Source organism: Cynocephalus volans, chromosome 15 (assembly GCF_027409185.1).
Source record: "Cynocephalus volans isolate mCynVol1 chromosome 15, mCynVol1.pri, whole genome shotgun sequence".
In the NCBI taxonomy this organism is placed as follows: domain Eukaryota; kingdom Metazoa; phylum Chordata; class Mammalia; order Dermoptera; family Cynocephalidae; genus Cynocephalus; species Cynocephalus volans.
Window position 1 is genome coordinate 88,450,976 of NC_084474.1, and position 23,862 is coordinate 88,474,837.

Here is a 23,862-nt window from a genome sequence, read left to right on the forward strand (position 1 = left end):
TCCAAAAGAACTTTTTGCCTAACCTAAGGTCACAAAGACTTTCTGCAGTTTTCTTCTAAATGTTTTATAGTATTCTTTCATTTGTCTGTAGTCCATTTTGAGTTTATTTTTGTGTATGCTGTGAAGTTAACATCTTAATTTGTCTTTTTCTGTATAGATGTCCAATTGTCCTAGCACCATATATTGAAAAGACAGTCCTTTGCCCATTGAACTGCCTTAGTACCATTGTTGAAAATTAACTACGGAAGCTGGCCAGTTAGTTCAGTAAGGTGTTCGGATCCCCATACCAGTCAGCTGCCAAAGAAAGAAGAAAAAAAAAAGGAAAAAATTAATTGAACATAAATGTAAAGGTTTATTTCTGAATTTTCAATTTTTTTCCATTGATTTATATGCCTGTACCTAATACCAGTAGCATATTCTTAATTACTTTAGCCTTATAATAAATTTTGAAATACAGGTTGTGTAAGTTCTCCAAGTTTATTCTTTTTCAAAATTGTTGTGGCTCTTCTGGTACTTTTGCGTTTTTATATATATTTTAGGATCAGCCGGTCAGTTCCTATAAAGAACTGTTAGGATTTTTATATATACTATATTCAATCTATAGATCAATTTGGGGATAATTTCCAACTTTACAATTTTGAGTCTTCTAGTCCTTGAACATAAAATATGAAATGTTTCTTCACTTTGTTTTTAAAGTATTTTATAATTTTTCTCAGGAATATTTTACACCATTAATAAATAGCGTAAACATGGGTGTTGAATTTTGTCAGATGCTTTTTCTGTCTTTTAAGATGATTGTGTGATTTTTTTTTTTTCTCTTTTATTCTGCTAATAATAGGGTTTTAGGGTACCAGCTTGCATTCCTTTTGTAAAATTTATTTCTAAATATTGTATGCTTTTTGATGCTATTGTGAGTGGAATTGTTTTTAAATTTCATTTTCAGATGATTACAAATATGTAGAAATACAGTTGATTTTTATGTATTGATCTTGTATCTTGTGACCTTGCTGAATGTGTTTATTAATAAATTCTAGTGTGTTATTTTTAAAATAGAATTATTAAGATGAGTAATTGGAATTCTAATTAATCTAATCCTAATTAATGGAATTATTAGGATTCCATGACATGTGACCTTGTCATCTGTGAGTACAGTCTTACTTCTTCCTTTTTAATCTGGATGCCTTTAATTTTATGTCATGTCATGTCATATCATGTCATGCTATCATATGCTATTATATTGACTAACAAGAACCTTTAATGCATTGTTGCTGAAATTAGAAAGAAAGCATTGAGTCTTCCACTATTAGCTGTAGGTTTTTTATTGCTGCCCTTCATCATGTTAAACAAATTCTCTTCTATTCTAGTCGTTGAGAGTTTTTGCCATTAATAAATAGCGTAAACATAGGTGTTGAATTTTGTCAGATGCTTTTTCTGCCTATTGAGATGATCATGTGATTTTTTTTTCTCCTTTAGTCTGTTAATGATAGTGTATTACATTAGTTGATTTTCACTTGTGAAGCCAATTTTCATGCCTAGGATAAATTCCACTTGGTCATGCATGGTATGTAATTCTTTTTATATTTTGCTGGATATGGTTTACTAATAGTTTGTTAGGGATTTTTGCATGTGTAATCATGAGGGATACTGGTTTATAGCACAGTGTTTTTATAGTCTTTCATATTAACCCACATATTTCCATTTCTGGTGCTCTTCATTTCTTCCTGTGATTAGAGTTGCCATATGGTGGTATTTCTTTTCAGCCCGAAGAACTTTCTTTAGTCTTTTTTGTAACCTAGATTTGTTGGGGGAAAAATTATTTAGTTTTTCTGGGAATGTCTTTATTTCACCTCCATTCTAAAGGATAGGTTATATAATTCTTGGTTGACAGTATTTTTTTCCCACTAGCACATTGAATATGCCACTCTGACGCCTTCTGGCCTTCATTATTTTTGATGAGAAGGGAGTCATTAATCATTTTGTTGTTCTCCTGTACACAATCTGTTATTTTTGTCTTGATGCTGTGAAAACTTTCTCTATCTTTGGCTTTCAGCAGTTTGACTATGATGTTTATCCTACTTGTTGGCTAAGCTTTGTGGATCTATAGGTTTATGCTTTTCTGTAAATGTGGGGAGTTTCCAGCCATTATTTCTTTAAGTTTTTTTCTTTCTCTTTCTCCGTCTTCCTCCCTGGATTCCTATTGTGTATGTTGGTACATCTGATGTTGTCCTGCTGATTTCTGGGGCTCATTTTCTTCATCATTTTCTTCATACTGGATAATTTTAATTGACCTGTCTTCAAGTTCACTAATTCTTCCACCATCTCAAATCTGCTGCTGAGCTCCTCCAGTGAATTTTTCATTGCAGTTAATTTTTACTTTTTAAATCTCTTTTTTGTAAGTTCAACATCTGGGCCCCTTCCAGGATTGTTTCTTTGTACTGCTTTTTTATTTCCCTTTGTATGTGTCACACATTTTCCCGTTTCTTTGCATGTCTCTTAGTTTTTGTTGAAAACTCTACATTTAGATAACACGTTATAGCAAACCTGCATTCCGATTTTTCTTTCCGGAGAGACGTATAGAATATAATTTATTCTATAATTGCTGGGGGGGTTTTTTTGTCTTCCATTTCTTTAATAATTTAGTTGGACTCAATTTGTGAAATCTGTCTCCTTCATGGTTTATAGCTAAAATGTTTCTGTTAATGTTTTTCTCTCTTGCTTTTATTTTTAAGCCTGGCCTGCTAGGAGTTTTCTCTGTATCAACACTGCTTAGTGGTCAGCCAGTGATTGGTCAGAGATAGTGCTCACTCTTGTTACTAAGTTGTCCACCCTCTGCTGATGGAACCATGTGTGTGTTGGAGTGTCCACAGTAGTTTGTTTCTTTGTCTGCCCCCACTTTTACTTTCCTCTGGGATTCCTTGTGTCTCCTCTGCATGTGCACAGACTCACTGTCAGGCAAGGATGTATGGAGAGCTTTGGCTCTCTCCATTCTTTGCTATACATGAGCCTGTCTTCCTTCCATTCAGCCAGAGATGTGTGGAGAGCTTATCAAGGCCCTCCATGGCTATCTCGTTTCCTGAATCTGTCTGTTAAGTTTCTGGCTAGTGAGTTGCTTGCCCCACCCAAGACTCTGTTAGGCTTGCTGATTCACCTGTCTTCCCTATTCGTTTGTTACCAAAATTGCTACTGTTATTGACAGTGCTGCTGGGCATGGGGTTTTTCATACTTTATTCCAAATTGAGTGAGTCTACTTCTACAACAAAGCTACAGGTTTTCATGGCTTTCCCTACCCTAGTGGAACTAATGGACCAACTGGGCTGGAGAGGAGGGATGGTAGCATCCCCAGGCAAGAGTGCCACAGACTCCCATTTTTCTTACCTGACATCTGGCAATTTTTTATGAATAAATTTGTTGTATTTTCAGTTTACTATATGCCTTCAGTCAGTTTCTTAGACTCCTAAAATGATTGCTTTGAACATTTTATCAACTTTTTTGTCGTTTTTTATGGGAAAGCTTTGCTAAACTCCTCACTTAGCTAGACCAAAAGCCCCATGTTTTAATTTTTTTTAAGCTTCTGTGGTTTTGCAAATGTCTATATGAGTGTATGCAAAGTTTTACTTAATTCATTTTAATATCTATATAATATTTCATTACATGCACATTCTATAATTTATTTAATTGGTTCTCAAATGATTAACACAGATTATTTTTATAGATTATAATGCAAACACTGATCTCAGGATTAACCTTGGACATAAACACTGAAATAATTTGGCAAATATATCTGAAGTGTACATTCCTGGCAGAGAAACCACTGAATTTCAATAAGTTACTTTTGATGATCTCCTTAATTTTTTTCCCCACTCTTCAGGCTAACATACATTTAAAATAGATTCTAAGCCCACAGGATAGAAAAAATTTTTCCTACACATATATAATTAGAATTCTAATAACTTTTCCATTGTTTGCTATCGATAGTGATGTTAATATTAATGTTGTAATAATTTCACTTTTCAGATGGTTAGTTAAAATAACTTCAGATGTAAAATTATAAAAATAAGTTAGCTTGTAAACTACCATGTATGATTTGGTCTCCCTACCGATTTAAAAGAATTATTTTAATGATCAGGAAATTGTAACTAGAGTGATCATATCAGTAGTGTCCATCTGACATCAGAAGAAACAGTCACCTAAAATTTTTAAAAATTGTGTAAAATTATAGCTGGTAAGTTCATTGGTTAAATTCAGGCTTAACCTCAGATGTAATTCCATTTTTTTTTTTTTTTCTGCTACACTGTTTATTTTGAAGTACAGTTTTCCAAAAATGATATTTAAAATGGACTGTAATTATAGTTTTTGTGACACCATTGTAATCACCTAATATTAGAGCAATGCTTTATTTATTTTTTTAATTTGCTAATGATGTTTTTGGATAAGGCCTTAACCATGTTTTCTTGTAAATCTGTTTTTAAACACATTCAATTTAGTATTACACCTCTAATGCTTTTCAACAAGGCAAATATATAGCTTTTATGTAGCACATTTTATTTAGAATGTGCTTTACAAATTAATTTATTAATCTTTATACATTTTTGGTAAAATATTTGAGAACATAGTGGGCTTATTTTAGAGATTAGAATAATAACAGAAAGATTCAGACGTCTCCTCTGAGGTCACAATACCCCAAATAAGTCAGGGAAAGAATCTATATTTACAATAAAATAAAAACCCCTCACCCTTAGCTTTTCCTGTTAATTACAATGACTTTCTATTGGTCATCATTTGCCTTTCCTTCCTCCTACTTTGCAGAGGTTATTAGTTGATTACGATTTCAACTTCCTTTTTGACTGGTGTTCATATTTTTACTTTTATTCTACAGTGCCTTCTGCTATAACTTTCAAGTCATTTTTTGTTTATGCTTTCAAAAGTAAGGAAGAGACCATGTATTTTTTTTTGTGTAAATTTACTAAATTTCTTTAAATTCTAGTTGTAAATAATTCAGGAAACAGTCTCCTGAATCTTCTTTGTACAGTCTGATAAGCCCTTCTTTTTTCTATCTTAAGATTCTCCTTTCCTCCCTTCAAACTATGATCCTTTCTCTTTCTTCCTCTTTGTAGCCATTCAGCTGGAAGAATCTGCCTTCCTTGTGCTGTCTGTGACTCCCATTCTCTCTTCATCCCACTGAAATGGATTCCTGCTCTACCCTTCACCACCTATTTCTGAAGTCAATATTGGCTTTATTGTTAGTAAATCCATGGAATTAGGGTTTGGCTGTTTGGCAGAATGTGATTACAACACTGACTTTCTGTGGCTTTTATAATATGATAATCTCTTTATACTCAGTTTCTTGGCATACCTTTTCAGTCTACTTTTTGAAGATTTACTCCTTATGTTTTTTTTATTTTTATGTGACCGGTAAGGGGATCGCAACCCTTGGCTTGGTGTCGTCCGCGCCGTGCTCAGCCAGTGAGCGCACTGGCCATCCCTATATAGGATCCGAACCCGCCGCGGGAGCACTGCTGCGCTCCCAGCGCCACACTCTCCTGAGTGAGCCACGGGGCCGGCCCTACTCCTTATGTTTTTATCTAACAGTTTTATAGTTTTAGCTCTTACATTTAGGTCTGTTATCCAATTTGATCTAATTTTGGGGTATGGCATGAAGTAGGGGTCCTATTTTTTATATGGATATCTAGTTGTTGCAGCACCATTTATAAAAGGGACTATTTAAGTCATCCGTAACTTATGTCTGGGCTCTCAATTCTATTATTTCATTGATTTTTATGTCTATCCATTATGCCTTTACCATGCAGTCTTGATTACTGTAGCTTTGTAATAAGTTTTGAAATGGGAACATGCCATTCCTCCAACTTTGTTCTTCTTTTTAAAGATTGTTCTGGCTATCCTTGGTTCCTTGCATTTCCATATGAATTTTAGGATCAGCTTGTTAATTTCTGCAAAAAAGCCAATAGGGGTTTTTGATAAAGATTTCCTTGAATCTCTAGATCAATTTGAGGATACTGTTATCTTAACAATATTAAGTCATCTTATCCATGAGCATTGGGTATCTTTCCATTTATTTAGATCTTTTAAATTTTTTTCAACAATATTTTGTAGTTTTCAGTGGACAAATCTTTTATTAACAAAATTGTTAATTTATTCCTAATTATGTTATTCTTTTCAGTGTTACTTAAAATGGACTTGTTTTCTTAATTTCATTTCTGGATTGTTCATTGCTAATGTAAAGAAATACAACTGATTTTTGTATATTGATCTTGTGTCCTGCAGCCTTCGTAAACTCATTTATTAGCTTATTTATTTATTTATTTATTTATTATTTATTTATTTATTTATTTATTTATTTATTTATTTACTTATTTTTATTTTTATTTTTTTTTTAGGATTCCTTAGGATTTTCTGTATATAGGCTTAGGCCATCTGTGAACAGAGATTGTTTTAGTTCTTCCTTTTCAGTCTGGATGTTGTTTATTTCTTTTTGTAATGTAATCATCCTGGCTAGAACCTCAAGTATAGCGTTGAGTAGAAATGGTGAGAGTGGACATCCTTGTTTTGTTCCTGATCTTAGGGTGATGCTTTTATTCTTTTACTATTAGATATGATGCGTGCTGTGGGTTTTCCTAGTATGTTGAATGTTTTTATCATTAAAGTCAGATTCTTCTGTCAAATTTTTTTGTTGTTGAAATGATCGTGTGATTTTTGTCCTTTATTTTATTATTATGATATTACATTAAGTGACTTTCAGACATTAAGCCAGTCTTGCACCCTGGGATAAGTTCTACTTGATTCTTGTATATAAATTTTGCTCCTGTATTTGGCTTCTAATTTTTTTTTTGGACAGCTTTAATATCTGTATTGATAAGGATATTTTTCTGTAGTTTTCTTATCTTGTGATGTCTTTGGTTTTGGAATCAGGACAATACTGGCCTCATAGAATGAATTAGGAAGTGTCCCTTTCTATGAATTGTTATTGAAGAATTTGTGAAGGATTAGCAGTAACTGTTATTTAAATTTTTAGAATTCACTATTTAAATCATGTGGGCATAGGCTTCTCTTTGCAGGAACATTTTTAAATAGTAATTTAGCCTCTTATTAAAGAAAAAACCATTTTTCTATGCACAGTACTTCTGACACCAAATGTGTGGGGTTTTCCCCCATACCAACCAGTTCTCCAACTTTCTGTACACCAAGTGGGTGTCCTATAGTTTCTCACAATTCTGACACTACCTGAAATTAGCTTCAGACCTCACAGGTTAAGGACGTAGTCCCACGAGACTGCCCCCAGTTCAGGTGCCAGTTGTATTTCTGATAAACTTGGCTGCAAATCATGGGTTCCCATGCCCATTCCTTGGGTATGATAATTTGCTATAACAACTCACACAACTCAGGGTAACAATTTACTTACAATACTGGCTTATGGGGGCACTTCTGAAAGTTTGTGGGAAAATAGAATGAAAAGATAATAAAGATCTTTCTGTGAACTTTTTGAAGTACCCTCATAAAGGATATTATAAAAATACAGATGAAGAGGTACATAGGACAAGGTCTAGAAGGGTCGTGAGCATAGAGGCTTCTATCCCTGTGGGGTTTGGGTATGCCGCCGTTCTGCAATATGGATGCATTCACCAACGTGAAAGCTTTCTAAACCCCATCAGTTAAGGTTTTTATGGAGGCTTTATTATGTAGGCTTGGTAGATTAAGTCATTGGCCATTGAAGATTAAGTCAGTCTGCAACTCCTAAAGGTCTGGGGTTGGGGATGAAATTTTCTCATCTTTTCATACGAACCAGCCTACTCCAGGTGTTACCTCATAAGCATGAACTCGGGCATGGTTGAAAGGGGCCTATTATGAAGAATAAAAGATGCTTCTCTTTCCTCCTTCACTTAGGAAATTCCGAGGGGTTAAGGCACTTTGTGTCAAGAACCCAGGGCAGAGATCAAATTATATATTTCTTACTGTGATATACGTATTATTATCTGTTCAGATTTTCTATATCTTCTTGAGTCAATTTTGGTAGTTTTTGTCTTTCTAGAAATTTATCCCTGTCATCTAAGTTGGCATACAATTGTTTATTGTATTCCCTCAAAATCCTTTTATTTCTTCGAAGTCCAAGTGATGCCCTATTTTTATTTCTGGTTTTAATAACCTGAGTTTTCTCTTTTGTTCCTTTCTTGGTCAGTCTAGCTACATGTTTATCAATTTTGTTAATCCTCTAAACTAATCAACTTTTGATTTTATTGATTTTTCTCTTGTTTTCTCTCATTTATTTTTGTTCCAATTTTATTTTTTTCCTCCTACTTTGGGTTTACTTTTTTTTTCTTCTATTTTTAAAGGTATGGAAGCTTAGATTATTGATTTGAAAACTTATTTTTTAATTTGAAGTTATAAATTTTCCTCTGAGCACTGTCTTTGATGTATCCTGTGTATTTTGGTGTGTTGTGTGTTCATTTTCATTCTTGGGGTATTTTCTAATTTTTCTTGTAATTTCTGTTTTTTTTCTAATGGTTATTTTGATTATATTCTTTCATTTTGAAATATTTGTGAATTTCCCCAATTTCTCTCTTTAATGAATTTCTAATTTATTTCATTGTAATAAGAAAATATACTTTGTATGATTTGAGTTCTTTCAAAATTATTGAGACTTGTGTGATGGCCCAACATATAGCCTATCCTTGATAATGTTCAGTATGCACTTGAGAAGCATGTATGTATTGGGGTGTGATGTTTTATTGATCCTTGTTTTTGGGGGGTGTAATGTTTTATTGAGCTCTGCTTTTAGTCTTATGTCATCTGTATCACTAGTTCTAGAATGATCTTTCCAGAACACAAACATGCAGCTTACCTTCTGAAAATCATTAAAGGCTTTTCAGCACCCTTAACTCCAAACATTTAAAGTCATCTTTAAAATGACTTAAGGCTTTGCATGATCTGACCTTTGCTTTTCCTCCCACCCACCCCAAATTGTTACATTTCTTTCTCTTCCCTCGATACAACATTACTTTTAGATCTTAAGATGTTTTTCCTTCTGTGTGGAATATTCTACTAGTTCTCACTCATCCTTAAGTGATAACGTCTGGTAGAGAACCTGCTCTTACAGTCCACTGTTGGGTTAAATAACTTTCCTTTTTGATTGCTTAGACCTGAACTTTTTTTTTATTGTAAAACAGAGCACACTTTTATTTCTTTATTCCATGTCTCTGTTGATTATTTCTGAATTGAGTTGAGTGTGGTAGGGAAGAGGGAAGAATCAAGGATAATTCCCAAATTTCTGAGTTGAATATTTAGACAGTAAGGTGAAAGATGAAGAATAAGTTTGCAGGAATAAGTTTATGTTTTCACTTTTGGAAATGTTGAGTTTCACAACTTTTGCAATATCTAAATGGAAATAAATGTACAAAAGGAATGTGTACATGTGGTTCTTAATTTCAGAAAATCTGTCATGTTGTATATGTCTTTCTCCTTTGCTAGACTGAGTTCTTGGCTTCTGGGATCCTGGCTTCTTTTGTTTTTCTGGTACTTAGTACATCCTAGTTTTGGTGCTCAAAAACTACTAGTTGAATTGAGTTGTAAATGACAATGTCCATATATTATATGTTATTTTAATATTATTGTAAATGTTTCACTTGGAAAGTATGCCCAGGGAGGGAATTTATGGCTGATTATAGAAAATTTTAGCTCAGGAAAAAATACTCTGGGCATTTTTTCCCTTTTTGCAAAAATTTATTAAGAAATTTTCATTTTAACAAACTCATATCTGATTTTGTGAATTCAACTATTTTTCTAACCTTTTTTTTTAAAAAAAGTTTGCTTTTTATTCCAAGTATTTTTGTATTTTTAATATGAAGAGAATTACGTTTTCTTCGGTCTTTTGTGCAGGACTATAATGATGAAATCAGGCAAGCACAGCTCCAGGAATTAACATATTTGAATGGTGGTTCAGAAAATGCAGATGTCCCAGTGGTTCGAGGGAAACCCACCTTGCGTACAAGAGGTGTACCAACCCCAGCAATAACGAGGTAGGTGTAATTAATTGACTCTTTTTTTTTTTTTTTTTAAGGTTAGGATCTCATGGCAATAGTTTAAATGTTTTTTTAGTAATAGCTGAAAAAGTTCTGTCAATATATCTGTGCAAATTTAGTGGCTGATAACAATAGAAATTTATTTCCTCATAGTAATTGAAGCCAGATGTCCAAAATCAGTATCACTAGGCCAAAGTCAAGGTGTTGGCAGGGCTGCACTCCCTTCTGGAGATTCTGGGGAATATCTTTTCTTTGTCCCTTCTGGTTTCTGGTGACTGCCAGTATTCCTTGATTTGTGGCCACATCACTGTGAATCTCTTCCTTCATTTTCACACTGTCTTCTCTTCTGTGTCTGATCTCCCTCTGCCTCCCCTTTATAAGGATACATGTGATTGTATTTAAGGCCCACATAGATGATACAGGATAATCTTTCCGTCTCAAGATCCTTAAAAACATCTGCAAAGGCCCCTTTTCTAAATAAGGTAATGGACAACATAATTTTGGGTGGCCTAATATTATTTAGCGTATTACATTTTCCATGTTAGTTTTGTCTTTATTATGATGAGAGCTTGTGCCTTTTCCCAAAATATGCCAAATACAGTAACAAACTTTTTCAAACATCTCCAAACTTGTCCTGACCCTACATTACCAGTTTATATGTTCGTTTGTACATGTATGAAGCATATAGTGTGTGTTCATAATAGACTAGGTGCTTTATTGATGCCATAGCAGATACCTCCCAATCAAGGAATTGTCTCTGTACCCCTTTGAAAATCAGACGTCTATCTTTGGATCTCACCCAAAAGATGAACAGAAAATGCATATAGATAAGTAAAAAGAGAAAAACAGAACATTTGTATTCCAGCATTCCTTTCTTTTTACTTTTTAGTAATAGAGACAGATGGATATCTCTATATCTCTATATCTGTGTGTGTGTGTATACATACATACATATATATATATATACACATTTTCTTTTTAGTGATGTATATAATCTTACTAATGCAACTAAGGTTAGTATACAAAAAGTTTGTTAAAACATTTATTTGATATATATCTCTATGTCTTATCTATCTGTAATAAAAGTAACTCAGTGTTACTTATTTCACTTAAGATTAAATTGCTCTTACCTATATTCTCGTTGAAAAATCTAAGCACAGAATAAATATTCTTTGGCTAGAGAGTATAGAGAATTGAACACATGCAATGCCATTGTTTAGGGGATGCTGCGTCCCTAAACCATATCTGCCATTTTTACTGAAGACAATTTCTAATTTTGTTGCCTGTTTTTAAATTAAGTTGGAAATGTTATAAACAGATGAGGAAAAGAAAAGCTTTGTTTCTTTTTTTGGAATATAGTACCTGGAGGAACATCTCCATCTTCCCAGATGAAAAATATTTCCTCTTGATTATAGTATTTACATTATTTGTCATATAAAGCCATTTCATTGTCTTGATGGTTACTATTCTCTGATAGGATTGTTTTTAAACAATTTTAATTGTTAACAATTTTTAACATTTTAATTAGAATGTTTGCTTTTTTAATTTGCTAATTTTTTAATCAACTGTTTTAAACATTGGATGGTTTAGTGCTAGAGTCCAATGTCTTTATTTGCATACTTAAAGACACCATATGTTTACTTGAAATCATAAGCAGCTCATATGCTACACTGGGTAGAGCACTGTACACATACCCGAGTTTCTTTCCTCTATATGGTTATAGATCTTGGTGCCAAATCACTTAAATACCCTGTTTTTCCATACTCCTAGAAGAGGCATTCAAAGCCCCTCTGTGTTTTTCCTCAAAACCTGTTTCCAGTTTAGTCTTTACTGGTTATGTTGCTGTGTTTCCAGCGCATTTTAACCAGCCCTGGGCTAGAAACTTTGTTTTGTAAAGCTTATTGTCTTCGTTCATGTTGTTTCTTCTGTCCACAATTCTGTGTTTCTGCCCTCTACCCTCCAACCTACTTTAAATCCTACTTTTCTTTACATCCTGTCTTAGTCTGTTTCTGTTACTTATAACAAAATACCTGAAACTGGGTGATTTATAAAGAAAAATGAAATGTATTGCTTACAGTTTCTGAGGCTGGGAAGTCCAAGGTCCATTTGGTGGTGGTGACAGTGACCCAGGGGTCTCACATCGCAAAATGGTGGAAGCAGAGGGAGAAAGAGAGAGAGAGACTCTCCTCTTCTTTTAAAGTCCTCAGAACAAGGCCCCTGACCACCATTTTTAATCTGTTCACTACTGCACAGTCCTACAATCCAATCACCTCTTCAAGGCTCCACCTTTCAATTACCAGAATAGGATTTCCCACCCTCTTAACAGTAACAATGGGGCTGAAATTCTAATACGTAAAACTTGGGGGGGGACACAATTCAAACTTCAGTGAGTTTGGAGGTGACATAGTTCAATCCACTACACATCCTAAACTGAAACTTCTTTTACCAAACACCTACATAGGCCTACTGCCTACTGCTGATTAATGTTAAGGACTTTTCTAAGCACTTAACAGATATTAACTAAGTAAAGCCTCATAACAATTCTTTGATGTTGGCACTATTTTGTTAACATCACCATTTTACAGATGAGGAATGTGAAGCCAGAGAAGTACCATCTGTTTGATCCTTCCCTTGTGTTTCATCCAGGATAATTTTTTTTCTCCTCTCCATTGACCTACTCTAAGTCTCGCATAGAACTTTCATTCTAGCACTTTTATTATATTTTTATTATAGCATATAGTAGCACTTTTTTTTTCTTTTTTTTCTTTTCTTTTATTTTTTTTAAATTTTTTTTAAATTTTTTTTTTTAAAATTTTATTCTGTCGATATACATTGTGGCTGATTATTGCTCCCCATCACCAAAACCTCCCTCCCTTCTCCCTCCCCCCCTCCCCCCCAACAATGTCCTTTCTGTTTGCTTGTCGTATCAACTTCAAATAATTGTGGTTGTTATATCTTCTCCCCCCCCCCCCCGGTTTGTGTGTGTGTGTGTGTGTGAATTTATATATTAATTTTTAGCTCCCACCAATAAGTGAGAACATGTGGTATTTCTCTTTCTGTGCCTGACTTGTTTCACTTAATATAATTCTCTCAAGGTCCATCCATGTTGTTGCAAATGGCAGTATTTCATTCGTTTTTATAGCTGAGTAGTATTCCATTGTGTAGATGTACCACATTTTCCGTATCCACTCATCCGATGATGGGCATTTGGGCTGGTTCCAACTCTTGGCTATTGTAAAGAGTGCTGCGATAAACATTGGGAAACAGGTATACCTTCGACTTGATGATTTCCATTCCTCTGGGTATATTCCCAACAGTGGGATGGCTGGGTCGTATGGTAGATCTATCTGCAATTGTTTGAGGAACCTCCATACCATTTTCCATAGAGGCTGCACCATTTTGCAGTCCCACCAACAATGTATGAGAGTTCCTTTTTCTCCGCAGCCTCGCCAGCATTTATCGTTCATAGTCTTTTGGATTTTAGCCATCCTAACTGGGGTTAGATGGTATCTCAATGTGGTTTTGATTTGCATTTCCCGGATGCTGAGTGATGTTGAGCATTTTTTCATATGTCTATTGGCCATTTGGAAATCTTCCTTAGAGAAATGCCTACTTAGCTCTCTTGCCCATTTTTTAATCGGGTTGCTTGTTTTCTTCTTGTACAGTTGTTTGAGTTCCTTATATATTCTGGATATTAATCCTTTGTCAGATATATATTTTGCAAATATTTTCTCCCACTCTGTTGGTTGTCTTTTAACTCTTTTAATTGTTTCTTTTGCTGTGCAGAAGCTTTTTAGTTTGATATAATCCCATTTGTTTATTTTTCCTTTGGTTGCCCGTGCTTTTGGGGTCGTATTCATGAAGTCTGTGCCCATTCCTATTTCCTGAAGTGTTTCTCCTAAGTTTTCTTTAAGAAGTTTTATTGTTTCAGGGTGTATATTTAAATCCTTAATCCATTTTGAGTTGATTTTAGTATACGGCGAGAGGTATGGATCTAGTTTCATTCTCCTGCATATGGATATCCAGTTATCCCAGCACCATTTGCTGAAGAGGCAGTCCCTTCGCCACTGAATAGGCTTGGTGCCTTTGTCAAAGATCAGCTGACAGTAAGTGTGTGGGTTGATTTCTGGATTCTCTTTCTATTCCATTGGTCAGTGTGTCTGTTTTTATGCCAGTACCATACTGTTTTGGTTATTATAGCTTTGTAGTATAGCTTAAAGTCAGGTAGTGTTATGCCTCCAGCTTTATTTTTTTTGCTCAGCATTGCTTTGGCTATGCGTGGTCTTTTATTGTTCCATATAAATGTCTGGATAGTTTTTTCCATTTCTGAGAAAAATGTCTTTGGAATTTTGATGGGGATTGCATTGAATTTGTATATCACTTTGGGTAGTATGGACATTTTCACTATGTTGATTCTTCCAATCCAAGAGCATGGGATATCTTTCCATCTTCTTGTATCCTCTCTAATTTCTCTCAGCAGTGGTTTGTAGTTCTCATTATAGAGATTTTTCACCTCCTTGGTTAACTCAATTCCTAAGTATTTTATTTTTTTGGTGGCTATTGTAAATGGGCAGGCTTTCTTGATTTCTCCTTCTGCATGTTCACTATTGGAGAAAAGAAATGCTACTGATTTTTGTGTGTTGATTTTGTATCCTGCTACTGTGCTAAAATCATTTATCAATTCCAGCAGTTTTTTTGTAGAGGTTTTAGGCTGTTCGATATATAGGATCATGTCATCTGCAAACAGGGACAGTTTGACTTCATCTTTTCCAATCTGGATGCCCTTTATTTCCTTCTCTTCTCTGATTGCTCTGGCTAGTACTTCCAACACTATGTTGAATAGGAGTGGTGAGAGTGGGCATCCTTGTCTAGTGCCTGTTCTTAAAGGAAAAGCTTTCAGCTTTTCCCCATTCAGGATGATATTGGCAGTGGGTTTGGCATATATGGCTTTAATTATGTTGAGATACTTTCCCTCTATACCTAACTTATAGAGGGTCTTTGTCATGAATGAGTGCTGAACTTTATCAGATGCTTTTTCAGCATCTATAGAGATGATCATATGGTCCTTGTGTTTGAGTTTATTAATATGGTGTATCACATTTATTGATTTGCGTATGTTGAACCAACCTTGCATCCCTGGGATGAATCCCACTTGATCGTGATGAATAATTTTTCGTATGTGTTGCTGTATTCTGCTTGCTAGTATTTTAGTGAGGATTTTTGCATCTATATTATTCAAGGATATTGGCCTGTAGTTTTCTTTTTTGGTTATATCTTTACCTGGTTTTGGTATCAGGATGATGTTTGCTTCATAGAATGAGTTTGGGAGATTTGCGTCCGTTTCAATCTTTTGGAATAGTTTGTAAAGAATCGGTGTCAATTACTGTTTGAATGTTTGGTAAAATTCTGCTGTGAATCCATCTGGTCCTGGGCTTTTCTTTGTTGGGAGCCTTCTGATAACAGCTTCAATCTCCTTTATTGTTATTGGTCTGTTCAAATTTTCTACGTCTTCACGGTTCAGATTTGGGAGCTTGTGTGTGTCCAGAAATTTATCCATTTCCTCCAGATTTTCAAATTTGTTGGCGTATAGTTGTTTATAGTAGTCTCGAATGATTCCTTGTATTTCAGATGAATCAGTTGTAATATCGCCTTTTTCATTTCTAATTTTTGTTATTTGAGTCTTCTCTCTTCTTCTTTTTTGTTAGCCATGCTAATGGTTTGTCAATTTTATTTATCTTTTCAAAAAACCAACTTTTTGATTCGTTGATCTTTTGAATTGTTTTTTGGTTTTCAATTTCATTCAGTTCTGCTCTGATCTTAATGATTTCTTTCCGTCTGCTAACTTTAGGTTTGGATTGTTCTTGTTTTTCTAGTTCTTTAAGGTGAAGTGTTAGGTTGTTCACTTGCCATCTTTCTATTCTTCTGAAGTGAGCATTTAATGCAATAAATTTTCCCCTCAATACTGCTTTTGCAGTATCCCCCTGGTTTTGGTATGATGTATCATTGTTTTCATTAGTTTCAATAAACTTTTTGATTTCCTGCTTGATTTCTTCTTGGACCCATATGTCATTAAGTAGAATGCTGTTTAATTTCCATGTGTTTGTATAGTTTCCAGAGTTTCGTTTGTTATTAATTTCTAGTTTTAATCCATTGTGGTCTGAGAAGATACATGGGATAATTGCAATTTTTTTGAATTTATTGAGACTTGATTTGTGACCTAATATGTGATCTATCCTGGAGAATGATCCATGTGCTGCTGAGAAGAGTGAATATTCTGAGGTTGTTGGGTGGAATGTTCTGTAGATATCTGCCAATTCCAATTGGTCCAGAGTCTTGTTTAGATCTTGTGTTTCTCTACTGATTCTTTGCCTAGATGATCTGTCTAATATTGACAGTGGAGTGTTCAGGTCCCCTGCTATTATGGTATTAGTGTCTATTTCCTTCTTTAGGTCTAATAGAGTTTGTTTTATAAATCTGGCTGCTCCAACATTGGGTGCGTACATATTTATGATTGTTATGTCTTCTTGATGGATCAGTCCTTTTATCATTAAGTAGTGTCCCTCATTGTCTCTTTTTATGGTTTTTAGTTTAAAGTCTATTTTGTCAGATATAAGAATAGCCACTCCAGCTCGTTTTTCTTTTCTGTTTGCATGGTAAATCTTTTTCCATCCTTTCACTCTTAGTCTGTGTGAATCTTCATGGGTGAGGTGGGTCTCTTGTAGGCAGCATATAGTTGGGTCCTGCTTTTTGATCCAGTCAGCCAGTCTATGTCTTTTAATTGGGGAATTTAAGCCTTTAACATTAAGAGTTGTTATTGAAAGGTGTTGATTTATTCCTAGCATTTTATTGGTTGTTTGGTTGTCTTAGGTGTCTTTTGTTCCTTGTTTTCTGATTTACTGTTTGGTTTCTTTGTTTGTTGGTTCCTTAGGTTGTAGATAGTGTTTTTGTTAGCTTGTTTTCTCTTCATGAATGCCATTTTTATTGTACTAGCGGGTTTAGATTTTTCTTGGGTTTTTATGGCAGTGGTAGTTATTTTTCAGGAACCAAACCCAGTACTCCCTTGAGGATTTCTTGTAAGGGTGGTCGTGTGGTAGTGAACTCCTGAAGTTTTTGTTTGTCTGGGAAATATACTATTTGCCCCTCATTTCGGAAGGATAGCCTTGCAGGGTAGAGTATTCTTGGCTGGCAATCTTTGTCTTTTAGTATTCTGAAAATGTCATCCCATTCCTTTCTAGCTTTTAGGGTTTGTGATGAAAAGTCTGATGTTAACCTGATTGGGGCTCCCTTATAGGTGATTTGACGCTTCTCTCTTGCAGCTTTTAAGATTCTCTCTTTGTCTCTGAGTTTTGCCAATTTGACTATGACATGTCTTGGAGAAGGCCTTTTTGGGTTGAATACGTTTGGAGATCGTTGAGCTTCCTGGATCTGAAGATCTGTGATTTTTCCTATACCTGGGAAGTTTTCTGCCACTATTTTGTTGAATATGTTTTCAATGGAATCTCCATTTTCCTCCCCTTCTGGAATACCCATGACTCGGATATTTGATCGCTTATGGTTGTCTGATATCTCTCTCAGATTTTCTTCAATGTCCTTGATTCTTTTTTCTTTCTTTTTGTCTGCTTGTGTTATTTCAAACAGCCCATCTTCAAGTTCAGAGGTTCTCTCTTCAACTTCGACAAGCCTGCTGGTTAAACTCTCCATTGTGTTTTTTATTTCGTTGAATAACTTCTTCAGTTCAGCAAGTTCTGCTACATTTTTTTTCAGGACATTGATTTCCTTGTACATTTCCTCTTTCAGATCCTGTATACTTTTCCTCATTTCATCATGATGTCTAGCTGAGTTTTCTTGTATCTCATTCAGTTTCCTTAGAATTATCACTCGAAATTCCTTGTCAATCATTTCAAGGGTTTCTTGTTCTATAGGATCTAGAGTTTGAGATTTATTAACTTTTGGTGGTGTACTTTCTTGATTTTTTGTATTTCTGGTATCTTTTTTTTGGTATTTATTCATTGTGGCCGGGGGTTTCACAGTCCACCGGTTTGAGACTAATGACTAACTAGGATGTTGCTGTGGTTGCCAATTTCGTATGGCTCCCTCCGTGACTGCTCAGTTGGCCTCTAGTGCCTTGTGTGTGTGGTTGCCTCGGGTCTTGGGCTTCTCCGGGGAGCCACCTTTCTGGTCAGCTTGGACTCTGCTGGGCTGGTGGATCACGTACCACAGGGTGTGTGATCTCTGTTGAGCTTTCACTTCCTGTGCAGGACTTCTCCCTGTTCCGTGTGCTCTGGCCCAGGCTGTTAGATCGTGCAGTGGCGACCCCACCGGGTGTGTGGTTTCTGTCGAGTCTCCGCCTCCCTGGCCGCACGTCTCCCCCCTCTGTGCGCACTGTGCTGGGCTGGGGCGTGTCTTCTGCACCCCTGTCTATCAGCTGGGCCTTCAAGACCCTGCTCGGCACCGCCTTGCCCAGGAAGTCTACCAGGTTTCTGCTGGGCACAGACGACCGGTCTCTCTGGGTGCCTTTGTAGCACTATGTAGATCTTTCTCGGGTCTTGTTCACCTTTGTATCCTCCCAGTATATACCGAGTCTAGCGCCCACCTGCAGCCTGGTCTCCGGCAGGTTCAAGCAGACCTGGGAAGTCTCCTACCACACTATTCCCAACCAGAAATTTGTTAGGCTTTTTTTCCAAACTGGTGGCCGCAGAGATGGTATCTGCCTCCCAGTAACAGGGAGTTTACCTGGGGCCGGAGTCTAGGGTATGGTGGAGTGACAGTCGGCCCGCCCGTACTTCCTTGCCCTCCCGACACTGGCCCGGGACACCCCCTGCCACCAGCCCCGCCAGAGAACCGCGGAGGGAGTGGGAGCGGAGGCCGGTCCGCAGGCTCCGGAAAGCCCGGCGCCAGGCCAAGCAAGCGGGAGGGCTCAGTGATGGCCGAGCAGGGCGGAGCTGCCCGGACCTGGGAAAATGGAGGCAGCACCGGGCGGTGAGTGGCCTAGTGGTGCAGGTGGGAGCTGCGTGGGCATCCACCCCCCGAACAGAGCTGTGCCAGGGATCACTCACAGTGCTGTGCCAGGTCGGGTGCTCGCTCTCTGTCTCTGGTTTGCCGCCTTTCCCAGTTCTCGGCTGCTGCCGCCTCGGGCTGTTCAGTCGCGGCGCGGCTCGGGCGCTCCCAGGAATCTTCTTTAATGCCGGCCTGAAACCTCGAATCCTGAATAGGGCAGCTGGCCGCCTTCAGCGCGGCCCCGGCCTCCGGGATCCTGGCTGCATCCACAGCAGCCCTGGCGCCGTGTTCCCTGTTTCGAGACTCGCTTTTGCAGCTAAAAAACAGTTCTTTTCCTGCTCCACACTTCAAAGCTGTTGCCTGTAAATGAGGCAGCCTCTCCTGCCGGGGGCAAAGTGGCGGTCACCCCCCCACGACCGGTCAGCAGCAGCAGTCCTCCCTTAAGAGATGGCGAGAGGAAGGTCCACAAGTTTCCCGGCTGCCTGAGGCCCAGTGGCCACCTTTTCCACCTCAGCTACTCCGCGCCAGCCGCCACAGCCGCCGCCATCTTGAAAAAACCCTATAGTAGCACTTTTAATATAAGGTATGATAAAAAGGCTTATATTTATTTACTACTTTTTCTCATGAACTCACATGTGCTAACTTACCAAAGTAAAATGGTTTATCTAACAGAATAAACATAATAAAAAGTAAAAATTAATTGATGTGGCAGTTTGGGTAGGAAATTATAATCCACAAGGGTAAAGTTAGTACACAAAGATGTACATGTTAATAACATTCTGTAGAGCTGATGAAGTCAGTCTTGAAATTGTCTCTCAGTTTCCTAGTGGTCAAAGCTTAGGAACACTTGGTTACAGAATTCACAGTGTCTAAATGTCTAAATATAATAACAATACAAAAAAAAGAAAACCATCCTCATTGAAGCCTAGTACTTTCTAGTTCTGAGACTTGGGATAAATATCTCCAATGGATAGTCATGTATTGGTCTTCATATGATGTAATAACATTTTAAATAACATTCCTTTTCGCCATATTCAATTCCTCAGTAAGTCATTTTGATTGTGCCTCTAAAATAAACCTCAAACCTGTTTTTTTAATCACCTCTGCTATCCTTCCTAATCTAATCCACACTACTAGTTTTTATTTGCAGTCACAATAACCTTTTAAAGTTAGATTTGATTATATCTTTCCCCTACTTAAAATCTTTCCATGGCTTCCTTTGCAGCTGTAAGAAAATCCAGATTTCCTGATACAAACTTGCATGATCTGGTACTTTCCTCGCCTTTCTGACTTTATCTCATTCCACTTTTCCATTTTCTTCATTCCAGCCATACTGGTCTCCTTTCTTTTCTTTAAACAGGCCAAGCTCATTTCTTTCCCACTCCTTTGCCTTCACTCCTCCTCCTCCTTGGGGTGCTTTGTCTCCAAGTGTCTGGCTTCCTACTCCTCAGCATTGTATGCTCAACATACGCTGGCACCTTGTAACAGAAGCCTTTGCTGATCACCTGCTTTCAAGGAGCCATTCTCTAATCCAGATCTGGTTCATAACACTGTCCTGCTTACTTAGTAGCATTTATCAAGCTGAATTTACCTTGTTAGTTCACTGTTTTAATTGGTTATTCCTCATTATAATGTAAGTTCATAAAAGTCCTGTGTCCCTAGTACCTGGCATATGGTAATCACTCAGTAACTAACAAAGGGAATAAAGTATAAAAACACATTCTTTAAGCTCTTTCTGATAAAGTGTTGACCATTAAATATTCTTTTATTAATGTCGTTCTTATTTGTCAAATAACTGGATTGCGTGGGTATTAGCTTTGGGAATGGTCACATGGATATCGCCACTTTGGAATTTCACAGTGGAACAAGTTATTACTGGAATCTTCATGAATGTGCCCTGCTGTTATGACTTCAAGAGCCCTTTCTGCTACAGGACGTAAACAATCTAAAATTAAGTCCTCCAGTGAGAAGTAATAAATGTTTTAATAAAACCTTTTTATTTTAGTTTCAAATGAGAGAAATAAGATTATACTTTTTTAACTTAGGAGATAAGAAGTTTCTACCATCTGTCCTGCACAGTGCGTCTAAAAAGCATTGCTTTGAAAATGTTACCTTCCTAACTCCTTCCAAGGCCCAGGAAACCCCGGCAGAGAGAGAATTTGAGAAGCAACACTGATGTAGAATTGAGGCCAACCAGGCAACACACTTTTTGCTTTGTTTTATGTTTTTCTCAGTTGGTCTTTCTCACACTTGCCTGCTTCTTTGGTGGTCTGGACTACAGTTTTGAATGCCAAAAGATGTTCTCTTCTATTCCTCTTTTAAAAATAAATGGTTTGTTTTGTGCTGCTTTTCTACTGGCCTTTACTCTGGCCCTTCTGGCCCTTTCTTCCAAATAGAAGTCAGGCTTATCTCCCTACATTTAATACCAGAAGCAGCAGTAAGAGACATGAACAAAGATGATTAAGCCTCTTTCCAGCAGGAAATACACGTTCACCAATAAAGGGTGCTGAATGTGGTGGCTTTGTGTTAAAGTAGGTTATTAGGCAGACCCAGTCACTCAGGGTCTTTTATCAGCTTTCATCAAATTGGGGAAATGTTTAGCTATTGTTTCTTTAAATATTTTACTTGCCCCTTTTTCTTTCCCCTTTTTTGGACTGTAGTTACACATGTAAATCTTATGACTCTATTTCCCAGACTTTATGCCAAGGTGCTGAGGCACTGGAACAAACTCACAGTGTTGCCATGGGATAGTTTTAAAATTTCATAGGAAACACAGTAATAATCAGTATCTTTGAGATACTGCAGTAATTGTGAGGTTAGGGTATTTTTTTCAACATTAGATCATGCTCCACTGATTTTAATGATAGCATATCTATGGGAAGCTGGTATTTCTGCAATTGCTGTTATAGTATGCATCATGTGAAAATCAGTGTGGATTAGGAAATGAGAATGACAGTGTCTTATTTGGTCCCATGGTTTAAGAAGTTATGTGGTTCCCAATATGCTTTGTAATTGTGGTTATTTAATAATGAAATATTTCCTTTCAATTTATGTACATGTATATTTTCAAACAGCTACAGAGTTGTTAGGAAGTGAATGTGTAAGTTATGCAGACCTCACAATTCAATTATCAGAATTGTGTTGCTCTCTATTTTGGCCTGGGGGAAATAGTATGAATAAATTACTGAGACACTAAGTGCATTGTGAACTGAGAAAGCTTGGGAAATTCTAGCCTTGTGATAGTGCCCCACAGGCCTTTGAGGCTCTGTTCATTTTCCTTATCATTTTTCTCTGTTTTCCAGACCAGTCAGTCTCTCAATCAAGCCTCAAACTTCACTGCCTCTTTCCTTTGTGTTTTTTTTTTTCGGGGTTAAGCCTGTTCATTGATATTTTTATTTCAGATACTGTATTTTTTCAGTTGTAAAGTTTTCATGTTGCTTTGCCTCCCATGGATTTGTCACCCCCTTTCCTCTGCATGATGGAGCCACCAAAGAATACTCAAAGCCCATCTCTTCTGAGTGAGAAGCCCCAGAAAGGGGTTAATCTCCCCGAACCCTCAAGAGCAAGGCATTCCTCCCATTTGAGAAATTAAATATGAATTGGGGTTCTCTTCCTGCATTTATTCTTCAGACCAGGAAGTTACAGGAAGAGAACACAGGTGGGGTTTTTGCTACGTATCCTTTAATAAACTTTAACAGTAGTTGGTAACATGCAATTAAGTCAATCCACTAACAAAAGCTTTATCTAGCAAACATTTCTTCTCCCTCCAGCAGCTTCCCAGTAACTTTACCTATCAGTCAGTAACTTGTCTGTCTTTGAACCAGCAGCCTTGTTGTGTTACAATTCTTTATCTTACAACAGAGACTAAATGGCCTAGGGAAAAATTCCTGTTTTTTGTAAGGTAGATATTTGAAACTGCAAGGCTTTGGAAAACCAGGCCCTATGAAGTACATTTGCTTTATGCATACTTCACATTTTCATTTGATTATTAATCATTTTTATTTTTCTGCTAAGATTTATTTTTTCATTACCAGCATATTTCCATTTATACATTAAACATTTATGAAAGCTATGTTTAAATTAAGCCTTTGCTAATTAATCTGGATTATTTAGGAGTACATGTTATGTTGTAAAAATGCTAGACTTTGTTATGTTCCTCCAAAAAGTGTTTATTTTATTTTATTTTGTTAGAATGTTTGTTTTAGCAAATAGATTGATCGGATTCAAACTGCAAAGTCTGTCTTAGTGTATTAGTCCATTTTGTGTTGCTATAACAGAATACCTGAGACTGGGTAATTTATAAAGAACCGAGATTTATTTGGCTTATGATTCTGGGACAGCTGCATCTGGTACAGGCCTCAGGCTGCTTCTACTCATGGCAGAAAGTGGCAGGCAGCCGTTGGGTACAAGCAGATCACATGGCAAGAGGAAGCAAGAGAGAGAGGGGAGGTGCCAGGGTCTTCTAAACAACCAGCTCTCGCAGGAACTAATAGAGGGAAATCTCACTCTGGCCCCCTTCCTGCAGGGAGAGTATTAATCCATTCATGAGGGATCCGCCCAAACTGACACACTGGGGATGAAATTTCCGTGTGAGTTCTGGGAGGACAATACATCCAAACTCTATCGCTTGGTAAGCAGTTCAAGTCTCACTAGAGATTGTTCATTTTTTTCAGGGATACTTGCAGTCTGCCCTATGCATTTGTGGTTCAGTGGTCACAAGAGATTTGGCTAGAGTTCATAGAATTTGTGGCTTCCTGCCTCTGGCTCTCTTCTTTCTGCAATTCCCTCCTCACTTTCCAGCAGCTGTGGTTGGCCCCATACTTTGACCTCTGAT

The 23,862-nt window shown here is 36.9% G+C and overlaps 1 protein-coding gene across 3 annotated transcripts in view; it reads left to right on the forward strand.

Annotated features, from left to right (window-relative positions):
- Positions 1 to 23,862, forward strand: part of KHDRBS3 (KH RNA binding domain containing, signal transduction associated 3) — a 215,032-nt gene that overhangs the window by 86,814 nt on the left and 104,356 nt on the right. For all 3 annotated transcript variants that reach the window (XR_010021789.1, XR_010021790.1, XM_063079793.1), the window contains exon 5: positions 9,889 to 10,028. Coding sequence is in view for 1 of the 3 variants with exons in the window: in XM_063079793.1 (XP_062935863.1) it covers positions 9,889 to 10,028 (140 nt within the window). In the remaining 2 variants the exon portion in view is untranslated. The remainder of the gene's footprint in view (positions 1 to 9,888; positions 10,029 to 23,862) is intronic.